This window comes from Haliotis asinina, chromosome 5, assembly GCF_037392515.1.
Source record: "Haliotis asinina isolate JCU_RB_2024 chromosome 5, JCU_Hal_asi_v2, whole genome shotgun sequence".
NCBI lineage: Eukaryota > Metazoa > Mollusca > Gastropoda > Lepetellida > Haliotidae > Haliotis > Haliotis asinina.
This window is the reverse complement of record NC_090284.1, coordinates 71,889,623-71,902,244: the sequence shown is the minus strand read 5'-3', so window position 1 is coordinate 71,902,244 and position 12,622 is coordinate 71,889,623. Positions and strand designations below refer to the sequence as shown.

At 42.0% G+C, this 12,622-nt stretch overlaps 1 protein-coding gene across 1 annotated transcript; it reads left to right on the top strand.

Annotated features, from left to right (window-relative positions):
- Positions 1-2,064: 2,064 nt before the first annotated feature.
- On the top strand, positions 2,065-5,904 carry LOC137284019 (uncharacterized). Its single transcript, XM_067815681.1, has 2 exons — positions 2,065-2,213; positions 5,508-5,904. Exons 1-2 carry the CDS (start codon positions 2,065-2,067, stop codon positions 5,902-5,904), a joined length of 546 nt encoding a protein of 181 aa, XP_067671782.1.
- The last annotated feature ends 6,718 nt before the right edge of the window (positions 5,905-12,622 follow it).

The window sequence follows — 12,622 nt, the reverse complement described above, 5'->3', positions numbered from 1 at the left end:
TTAACATAATTGTAATTATCTAAACCAACTGAAGGATCATGAACCAGATTCTAATCTCCTACCATAACCAGAGATTCATGCTCAAAACTGGATAAACTTTCAAAAAGCTTTACATAAAATAATGGGTCATCAATATTTGGTCCATAACGGTTTGTGAGGGTAAACCTTTTATCTTCTACAGTTATGTCTGCAATAATGAAATTTCCCCTTTCATGTTCCAAAAGTTTATGTATACTGATATCAATATTATTATTGAAAAGTATTGCAACACCTCTTGAACTGGACGTGAAAGGTGCAATTATACTCTGCAATCCCCATTCATTTCTCATTAAAATCTTCTTTGGTTATATGAATATTGTGTTAGAAAATTATGGAGTATGATTTCTTTCTACAGAGATTCACAACTTCTTTCCTTTTATTTTTATCTGCCAGACCCCTATATTTAGCTGAAATCACCCCTTACCACTGATATTATCCATCTGCTAAGCATGATGGACTATATATGGACTATTGCCTGATACGGGGTATAAAGTAACAAACAAATGGTGTTTCAGCAATTAACTTGTGCAGTCTGCGACGTCAAACAACATTAACTAACCCATTTTTGGAAATGCAAATCGTTATTTTCTCCAGGTCGTATCTCCAATATCTTTCAACTGTGGTTCAGCCTCATCATTCACTCAACATCATCACACAGTGTCTTGTGATAGTTCTCGCTCAGGTTTGATAAATCAAGCTGATGCTTGACGCTTCGTTAAAACCTTCTTCAGACAGCTAAATCGTGAGCTCTAACTTAGTAAAATATACTAGTTGGTCTCTCTGACCGTCCAATCCGATAACATCAATTTTGTTATCATTACAACCACATAAACATTATACGCTTCATCAATGTCAAAATTTTAGCATTCGTTATCAGTAATATCATCAGCGTATGTTCAGTCAAAGCGAAGGATAACATGGTTCAGTTTACAATCATATCTTCCCTTTTACCAAACGAGGGCGAGGATGTATACCACTGGATGCCAGTAGACAAATAAGGCAAATGAATTCGATCCACATATTGACACTAACAACCTAGAGTATGATTGAAACTAACAGCCAGTCTTAAACGAAATATGCCATGCAAAATCCTCCCTACGGAAATGATGGAGTATGGCCCCAGGTTTAGAGACAGTTAGCTGAGACAAGTCTCCGTGTGATTTGAGCATACTGTGTCAAGTTCTCGACCCCCGTGGTCAGTTGTGGGTGGACACGCAGAACCTCTACTGGCTACTGCATGAACTCCGACTGTTCCACTTTACCTTGCACCTTTATCGTATCCTGAGTCATCCCATGAGGTCTATACATCCATCTAATTCAAGGTCAAGGACGGGCTATGCACGTCTAGGTAATGGTGGGCACTTTATATGAATCCACTTACACCAGTGTCAGTGGGTGGGCGCTGTAGGCACATTAAGTACAATTCAGGCACAGGAGGCGTTGAATGACAGCTGCAGTCTGTATTCTTGAGACAATATACCGCTACTAAAGTGAAGTGAAACGACGTATAGCTGGCATGAGGGGACGTGTTGCTTTTACGATACTGACGTTTTGGAAAACACATTGACCTCACGATGAGTGTTTTAGCGTACTTCATACATCCCGACTAAATAGATAGAGTCGCTATGCCGTTATATCAAGGTTTCTTCTTTCATCTTCCGTCCTTTTTTTATAACTTGCAGTAGCGGTGCGTATTATTTCTACGTGAAGTTTACGTTCCCACTTAAACATACGTGTAAGGTACAACTTGAAAGAAGTTCGGTCAAGGGGTGTGTGTTGAATCTAGTTCTTAAATTGGAAAGCAACACATCAATAGCAGTCTTCTAATCATTTTCTGAGAATTGCCGATGTGTGAGATCCCTCATGAGTGATAGCCTTTATATCATTATGTGAGAGAGCTACACAGTGACATCGTCATGTGTGAGATCTCCCATGAGTGGCAGCTTTTATGCCGTTATGTGGGAGAGGTACACAGTGACATCGTCATGTGTGAGATCTCCCATGAGTGACAGCTTTTTTGCCGTTATGTGGGAGAGGTACACAGTGACATCGTCATGTGTGAGATCTCCCATGAGTGGCAGCTTTTATGCCGTTATGTGGGAGAGGTACACAGTGACATCGTCATGTGTGAGATCTCCCATGAGTGGCAGCTTTTATGCCGTTATGTGGGAGAGGTACACAGTGACATCGTCATGTGTATGACTCCTCATGTCTGGCAGTTTGTATTGCTTCGCAATGTATTGTGTATAGTCAGACAATACAGGGACATCAATGATGCTGTCACTAAACGTCTCATACAGAATAATTTTTGAAACGTAATCAGATAGGAAATAACATCTGCTTCCTCTAATTTAGATGCTATACCTTTGATGTTCCAAGAAAGAATCTCTAGAAAATGTGCAAGTGAGTACTTATGTTATTAGCTGCTGTGGTAGGTTGCTGTTGGCCTTGGCCACACGCCTATTCATCACTAGTCCCAGTAGATGCAGCCTGTCCTTCAACCTCTTATCTACTGTCACGTGTGGGTTCAGACGCTTGCCGAGTAGCCCGTGACCTTGGCCTTGCAGCCATGTTTCTGCGGACCGGGGCAATGGGTCTGGTGCTTGTGGTTTCATTCTCGTTCATCGGTCTTGCGATCAGTCTACCATTTTTGCAATCAAACCATGACTGCTCTTGTCTTGATCTCTGATTCTGTGTAAGGCCATTTGATATACCAATATTGACGTTTGGTGAGCTCATGAATCTTATCCTCAGTACACGAACATTTAGCTATAACAGGTCTGGGTTTTGCTGAACTCTCCTGACCTATACGGTGGTCTGTCACTATATCTCTCTTAACCATGCCTTGTCTGGTATATTGCCATTGAGAAGACATAACACGGTATTTCTGCAATCTTCGTGGGGGCTTTCTGCTTGCGCTGTGACACGATAGAATAGCACGTAGTCCCTACCGATGAACATTTCCAGCGTTTCTACTGATTTTGATTGTTCGACTAAGCCATCCTCAAGCTTATCAACATGTTCTCGCGGGGCATCAGTATTGCTACACATTATCTCCTGGTCATGTATTACGCTGACCATATCTTTACAGATATTGTGAACAGTACTCTCTAGTGAAGCGCATTACCTATGTACGTCTGCTAACTGTTCCTTAACGCCCTCTATTTCTCCCATTAATAGAGGGCGTTCAGGAACAGTTAGAAATTCTCTGGCCTCATCAAGTATCGATGATTTTAGATTGTTCAGCCGTTTCATAGAGATGGGGCCAGGATTTAGTTCAATGTCACTAGAATGAGTGACCTTCATTTGCATGATTGAAGTATATGCGCGAAAACCCTAGTGCATGAGGTCAGTAGCCGTGCACCCAGCTCGTTTCGCTTCAGCGAGCTCATCGTGACGAGTGTCATAATTGTAAACACGCTTCTTTTTATGCGGTAAGAGAGCATTCATTGTCGTCATCTGTGAGATCTGAGTGACAGCTTTTTTACCTTTATGTGAAGGAGTTATACAGTGACACCGTCATGTGTGAGATCTCTCATGAGTGACAGCTTTTTTACCTTTATGTGAGGGAGTTATACAGTGACACCGTCATGTGTGAGATCTCTCATGAGTGACAGCTTTTTAACCTTTATGTGAGGGAGTTATACAGTGACATCGTCATGTGTGAGATCTCTCATGAGTGACAGTTTTTTTACCTTTATGTGAGGGAGTTATACAGTGACACCGTCATGTGTGAGATCTCTCATGAGTGACAGCTTTTTAACCTTTATGTGAGGGAGTTATACAGTGACATCGTCATGTGTGAGATCTCTCATGAGTGACAGCTTTTTACCTTTATGTGAGGGAGTTATACAGTGACACCGTCATGTGTGAGATCTCTCATGAGTGACAGCTTTTTTACCTTTATGTGAGGGAGTTATACAGTGACACCGTCATGTGTGAGATCTCTCATGAGTGACAGCTTTTTTACCTTTATGTGAGGGAGTTATACAGTGATACCGTCATGTGTGAGATCTCTCACGAGTGACAGCTTTTTAACCTTTATGTGAGGGAGTTATACAGTGACATCGTCATGTGTGAGATCTCTCATGAGTGACAGCTTTTTAACCTTTATGTGAGGGAGTTATACAGTGACACCGTCATGTGTGAGATCTCTCATGAGTGACAGCTTTTTAACCTTTATGTGAGGGAGTTATACAGTGACATCGTCATGTGTGAGATCTCTCATGAGTGACAGCTTTTTACCTTTATGTGAGGGAGTTATACAGTGACACCGTCATGTGTGAGATCTCTCATGAGTCACAGCTTTTTTACCTTTATGTGAGGGAGTTATACAGTGACACCGTCATGTGTGAGATCTCTCATGAGTGACAGCTTTTTTACCTTTATGTGAGGGAGTTATACAGTGACACCGTCATGTGTGAGATCTCTCACGAGTGACATTTTTTTAACCTTTATGTGAGGGAGTTATACAGTGACATCGTCATGTGTGAGATCTCTCATGAGTGACAGTTTTTTTACCTTTATGTGAGGGAGTTATACAGTGACATATTCATGTGTGAGGCATCTCATCGGTGACAATCTCCTTACAACTGTCTGAGAGATATGCAGTGAAAACATCGTGTGTGAGAACTCTCGACTTTTGAGAGTCCTATACTCTGACGTCCAAAGAAACTAACTTGTAATTGTGAAGATATTTGGCCATGTAAATAACACCAGTGTTGTATGTGATGTATGAAAGACATTTAGAAGTCGGCATTCTAATATACGACAAACTGTTATGGATGTCAACGTCTTCTTTATTCTTTTCACAACGTTTCTGGATTATTCCTTGACCCTTCGTCAGGTTCACCAAGGAATAGCCCAGAAACGTTGTGAAAACAAGAAAGGAAAAGTTGACATCCATAACATTTTGTCGTATACATGGACACTCTTCAAAATTCTGATCGATCTGGGATTGAAATATTTATGTGAAGTCACGTGTTCTGTATTCGACACAGCTATTATATCATAATGTTGCGCTTTATGAGAGAGAGCGGGTCAAACGTTAAGGCTAAGCTAAGATATTAAGGGTGGGATGATGCTGAAACGGTGGATAGCAGATGATTGGTGAAGCCTCGTGTCTAATTGATTTCCCAGGCATTGGGTGGGTAAACCCCTTGGTCTCTGTTCATCTGTGGGGCTAATCTCTTGATGTTGATGGCTTCTGAGAGTTTGCGTCGTCGCCAATCACGAACGTTCGACGCTATGATTGTAGTTGCTTGCCAGTCAATGGTGTGTGACGGATTGTTGACAATATGTTCAGAAAGGGCTGACTTTAGATCTGATTTTAGATCTGATCATCTACCAGCAAATCCATGGGCTCCCCATGGGTTCATCTCTGTCACCGCTAATCACCGAGAACTTCATGGCCAGCGTAGAAGAGACAGCCCTGGCCACATCCCTTTCCAACCACTCTGCTGATACAGAAAGGTGGATGACACCTTCACCATCCTAGATCATGACCATGACCCTGCCATCCTCCTTGACCATCTCATCAAGAAGCACCTGCGCATCCAGTTCACTGTGGAAATAGAAGACCAACAGAAACTACCATTCCTAGATGTATCATTGCACAACTCCCCCAACAAGATTACCTTCTACGTCTACAGAAAACCCACCCACACCGACAAGTATATTCACTATCTCTCTAACCATCACCCCCAGATCAAACGTGCAATTGTCTCCACCCTGACCAGACGAGCCAAATCTATCTGTGATTCTGACCATCTCCAAACTGAAATAAACCACCTAAGAACTACGTTCATCAACCTCAACGGCTATCCCAAGCAGCTTGTAGACAGAACCATATCATCAACCCTGTAACAGCAAGAAGAACGCCAACCAAAGCCTGAACCATCCCCGGTTAGAATTAACATTCCCTACTAAGGTCAGATTAGTCACCACATCAACCGACTGCTTAAGAAAACTGCCGGTATAGATGTAACCTTCAAGTCTGACAAAACACTCAAGACCATTCTGAAGGCCAATGACAGATGTACGAGGGGATGTCAATAAGTTTTGAGACTTGCATACAAAAACACAAAATATTGTTCTGAACCACATTTATCTTTCAACATAGTCCCCTTGTGAGTCAAAACACTTGTTCCATCTTTTCTGTCAGGCGCTGTTGCCAGATGGTAAAAGATGGTAATCACTTGGTGTCAGGTCCTGAGAGTAGAGGGCATGCGGCAAGATTTCGTACCCGCATTCCTGGACAGCAGCGGCTGCAAAGCGAGAGGTGTGTACCGGAGCATTGTTATTGATGCAGAAGAATACCACGTCTGATCTTGCCCCGGTGCTTCTCCTTGACAGACTGTCGCACTTACCTTAACAAGTTAGCGTAATATTCCCCATTCATTGTTCTTCCTTTTGGTAAGTAATCTATGTGGATGGCGCCTTTGCTATCGCAGAAGACTGTCGCCATTACCTTCTGCACTGATTTGGAGGCTTTGAACTTTTTGGTCCTGGGAGAAGTGACATGCTTCCATTCCATGGATTCTTGTTTGCTTTCAGGATCATAGTGGTGGATCCAGGTTTCATCACAGGTTACTAGCCTGAAGTGAAAATCTTCTGGATTCTTGTTGTATCTGGTTAATATGGAGTTGCTTATGGTGACCCTTGTTTGCTTGATTTCATCTGTAAGCATTCTTGGCACCCATCTCGCGCACACCTTAGACATGACGAGATGTTCATGAAGAATTGTCTCGATGGATCCGTGTAAAATGCCTGTGGTCACCTCTAAGTCGTGGAGTGTGATTCGACGATTTTCCAGCACACGTCTATGCACTCTGTCAATGTTTTCCTGACTAGTGCTTGTTGTTGGGCGACCTGGACGGGGGTCATCTTCAAGACTCTCTCTACCATACTTAAATTCATTGACCCATCGTACTCAATTTTATTCATTTTCACTGCCGTGAGGGGGGTCTCTTTCTGTCGATGTGAGCTGTTCAATAACTTCTGACAGTAGGATACCAAAACGTATATATCACATCAGCTACACCCCAAGGTTCAATGTCGTACCACAGGCTGTGACACCTGGGTATGAAAAATGTTCAAGGCTCAAAACGTATTGACATCCCCCGCGTACACCAACCAAGACCACTCACAAGACTAGGGGCTGCATCTACAAGCTTATGTGTGACTGTGGCAGTAGACATCAGGCTGATAGAGCACAGAACCTCAGTAGAAAAATCAGATCTAAAGTCAGCCCTTTCTGAACATATTGTCAACAATCCGTCACACACCATTGACTGGCAAGCAACTACAATCATAGCGACGAACGTCCATGATTGGCGACGACGCAAACTCTCAGAAGCCATCAACATCAAGAGATTAGCCCCACAGATGAACAGAGACCAAGGGGTTTACCTACCAAATGCCTGGGAAATCAATTAGACACGAGGCTTTACCAATCATCTGCTATCCACCGTTACAGTATCATCCCACCCTTAGTATCTTAGCTTTTGTAAAGTGTTAGTCTATCATCCCCCCACCATTGTACAACTATCAATACATTGGCCTCTCCTGATTAATCCATTGTAACACACCATACCAGCTTTTGTATATTTTAATCCTCTTTTTCATTTGCAATGTTCCAATCGTATATACATGCTTAAATCTCCTCTCTGGCTTCATGTATTTTACTAGTATATATGTCCTGTTTAACTGTTAGTTAGCATCCACCTGACGAAGGGGCAAGGAACAGCCCAGAAACGTTGTGAAAACAATAAAGAAGTTGACATCCATAACATTTTGTCATATATTAGAATACCGACTTCTAAATGCCTCTCAAGAACCTCATATACAGGTTATCACGCGAGTGTGTTTTCGGATGGTTAATACCCTGCATTCGGAAAACACATTGTATTTAGAGAGTCTTGGCGTGCTAAATACATCGTGTTTATTCCCAATGCAGGATATTAACCATACCAAAACACACGAGTGTGATAACCTATTTAGCATGCAATGTCATTCTAACTTTAAAATAAAAAAAAAGTGATTTCATTTTCATAGATGGGCGTGACGCTATGTTCGTTTACAGTGTGAAAGTAGTCCCTAAAATGTGCATATGACCTTTCTAATTTGCATCGGTAACCGTATATGACGCCAACGGATACCGAAAATATCCGTTGGTTTTATGCTGCCGAGACCACTACCCATTGTATGATACATATTGTTATCCTTTGGTAATGCGTCTTCTAAATGCCTCTCCAACAAGTTACACACTTGTTGCTAGAGTCAATACAACTAGATGATGAAAAAGAGGTTTTCTTTAGAGCACGCCCGATAAGAATCATGGTGATTTGTATGGTTGTTTCTAATTTCTGAAAAATATGCACAATGGATGGGCCATGGGTAGACCCACCACACGCTGTTCTGTGCTGTAATGCAGATGAACATTTTGATATATATGTATGACCTATAGATATCTTTAAAGTTGTTAATGTTATTTTGACAACATCTGTAAGACGTGACGTGATATAACGGTAAGGGAAGGCATATAATCTCGTTATTTACCTCCGGTTTCCCAATATAGTAATTATATTTCTTTTAACATTTATGCTTGACAAAAGAATGTGAAGCTGAACGTCATTTGTTCTCTAAATTTTGCATAGCCTCATGTGGGTCCAGACCAGAGTTTCCTGGCATCATCTCAATTAATTAATCAGATTAGAAATTGCGGCCTTAGGAATGGTCACCAACTCTTTTTGCAGTTCTTGTGCCAAGTGTCGGTGTTGCTGTGACTGTTGGTGACGTTTTCGTAGACTTTGATCAAGAGCATCCCATAAATATTAGACTAGATTAGATCTGGAGATGTCGAGGAGATCTTGAGGCACGTGGCAAAACACAAAAAAATTTGCCATAAGGCACGCCCAGGTAGGGCGTGGTCGTTGTGGTGTAATGAAAAAACCTGTGGTCGACAACATGTAAACTGTGAAATATTTACGCATATAAATCAGAGCGATGCCCTGAACTCGCAAGGGGAACGCTTCCTCAGTTAGGGCCGAAATCCACACAGTTACGGTTTGCTGTAGGTAGAATAAGGGACGAACCCATGTTAACCAGTCCTGTGCTGCAGGTGAGACACATGGTCGACCGGATCTGGGTAGGTCACGTGCGTCTGGTCACGGTTCCATTATCTTGTAATGGTTCAAGTGGAAAACCCTAGCTAACGCCGTAGCCGAGTCGCTGTTGTCTGATGCTGTTGTGTTGAGTTTCTTTGAGGCATGCATTCACTTTTCAGTTTCTGCAATCTGTTACGTAAAGGAGAAAACGCTTCTCGGTTTTACATTGTCTACCAAAACCGAGGAGAAGTGTTTTCTCTTACATATTAATCGTCTAAGAAATCACTTTAAACCACTGCGTTATAGAGAATTAAGAAAATCGCATTGCCCGAAAATGAGGAAGGGTTGCTCTGTGATGTGTAATCGTGTAACTGCACGAGTTTTTCGTGATCGCGTCACTGTGATATACCACGTGGTTAGTTAACACAGCTTATTGCTAACCATGTCTTCAAACAATAGCGACGAGGAGTTGTTCTTAACGCAATCAACGTTTGGGAAATCTGACGAAGACGAGTGGGATTTTGCTTTTCGTTTTGGTAACCCGTTGACTGAAGAGGTGGTCGATAAGAAAATGGAAACATGGGTACCTAAATCTACAAGGTATAAACAAGATTGAGCCATGAGTGTATTCGAGAAGTGGCAAGAGGAACGAAAACAACGGCCTATCGGTGATAATGGTGCTTTTTCGTCGTCAGCGCTGAGGGTGACGTGCTTTAACTAACTGTCTATGGACTTTTCACTGCAATAACCTCAGCTCTCAGAGCTAATATTTCACCTTCTAACGTTATGGAGGATGACGAATTCTGCGAGAGCAGACAAGGCACTAGATGCATGTATGAGAGAGAGGTCAGCATGTGGTCTGGGGGCAGAATCACTAGATGCATGTATGAGAGAGAGGTCAGCATGTGGTCTGGGGGCAGAATCACTAGATGCATGTGTGAGAGAGGTCAGCATGTGGTCTGGGGGCAGAATCACTAGATGCATGTATGAGAGAGGTCAGCATGTGGTCTGGGGGCAGAATCACTAGATGCATGTATGAGAGAGAGGCCAGCATGTGGTAAAAAATCGTCAAAAAGAGGTGCGAGCCCGTGAATCCAGAATGAATCCATAAAAATCCTAGCTGCGCCTGTTTGAAAATACATGTCACTTTGGTGTTCCTCCATCCCAAATATTTAGAAATTAATACACACTGTAATTATTGACAAAACTTAACACAATTACACGAGAACAAATAATTGAAAGTTCAAAATTTAAGATGAGGTTAGGTTTAGAGTAAGGTTTAGCGTTGGGGGAGCGAGGAGATTCGGGACTTGAGGTTTCTATGAAATATCAATTGTTTACATAAAACAGCCATTGTACACATGTCACACTCGTTGCTTAAAAGATTTAAGATAAATTTAACAAAAATGTTATTTTAAAAAGTTGGCTGTGACATAAACCCGAACCAAGGGTCAACTTATCCTAGATGTAACTCTTTCGTGTGATCACAATTTACAGCTGTTTCAGTCCACCCTGTTCAAAGGCTTTTTTAATTCACTGCTTTGAAGAAAACAAGGACGGGCAATGCTATCTGGAATCGCTTGTGGGACACAACACGATTCCGACAACAGTGCTGTGGCCGGAACTGGAGGGAAGAAAACGAATCATCCCCCGAGATCAACTGCTGCGACCCGTCTGTAGGAAGCCAACATTAATGAGCAGTAGATCCGTAAGCAGACTGGTATGTACATTCTGCAGGAGGTAATGTCTGGGTATGGTGTCTTAACGCAGAATCTCCGTCGTGAAAAGTATGGAATATTCATTTATGGCTGAAATATTTACTTGCCGCAAACATGTGCAAGACAAGAAAAATTATTTCAGATTGTCAGATTTATTCTGAATTATGTATTTACCTGAAATGTTTCATTCAAGGACACAGAAGCGATGCATTAAGGATAAAAGGACAAGTCACCAACAGAAGGCGATGTCTTCAGATGTTTTGGCCTGCTAAAAGAGAACCCAAAGAAAAATATCTCAGCGACAGTGTCTGTTCCCCCTCCTCAATCAAAGTCAAGCTCAACAGAAAGTCATAAATTTTCTCATGGCAGCCAATAATTCTCATCACTGGACATGGTCAGACAAGAGGAAGACAAGGGTTGTCGGCGGCTTATGCAACATTGTTTCAGGGAGCAGATATTCCAATTTGGTTTGTTGGTTGACTTGGAAGACGTTAGATTCGCCAAGTCTTTTTGAGGAACACCTTGCTCGCTTGAAGAGAGTATTCCAAATCTTAAGAAAAAATGGTTTAAAGCTTAAACCCAACAAATGTAACTCTCTGCAGAGAGACGAGGTTAAATATCTTGGGCAGGCATGCCATATCTGGCAACGGTGTTACAAATGATTTAGAGAAAGTGAAAGCACTACCCGAGTGGGAAATACCCCAGACATTGAAGGGCTTAACATCATTTCTGGGGTTTGCAAACTACATCAAGCGATATGTAAATTGTTTCTGTAATGTAGCAGGACCCTTGCATACTGCAGTCATACTAAGAATGTTGATGCTCTATCGAGAAAAAAAATCAACAAGTCACTTCCGGAAACTTTGAACACACAGAAATCAACATTGGTACCAGAATGTGCAAGGTATTTTTTGCACATCAGAGTAAACGAAGCATTGCGTCGACAGTTTCTTTTCTTAGTTATTCTAAAGAAGAAATAGCGCTAACACAATGCAAGGATGTTGCCATCCAAAGACGCCTACAGACTGTAAGCATGAGAAGAAAACAAACGAGAGTAGAGAGAAAGCAAGAACAGAGAAAAACAATGGACTTGCTCAAACAGCGGAAGAGGTAGTCAGTTCCTTTACAGAGAAATTCAAGATCCTTGCACTGGACTGATAAGAAAACTTAAACTTCCCACCATAATGAAAGAGAAGGTCTTGCACAGTACAAATGACCAAGCAGGGCATCAAGGTATTGAGCAAACACTCTCTCATGTAAGAGACGTTGTTTCTGGCCAGACATGCATAAGGATGTTGAGAGCTGGTGCAAAAATCGTACAAGGTGTTGCGGAGATGCCACAACCAAATATTAGACCACCTGCAACGAGCCCTTTAGAACTTGTAGCTATGGACTTAGTGTTCTGGAGTTCTGGCAGTTCCTACCAAAGACCACAAAGCAGTGACTACTACCAAGGCATTAGTTTCTAAATGGTTCCATCGATGTGGGCCTCATGAGAGAATTCATTCTGATTAAGGAAGGAACTTTCAGTTGGAGGAAGTATGCAGTATATGTTCTCTGTATGGTGTACACAAGAGCCGAACCACTCCATATCACCCTCAAGGTAATGGACAGTGCGAATGGTTCAACAGAACCTTGCATGAACTGCTTAGATCTCTCCCAAAGGATAAAAAGAAGTAATGGCCTGATTATCTTCCAGAATAGTTGTAATATTACAATGCTACTCCTCATTCATTCCCAGGTTTCACCCACATTCTT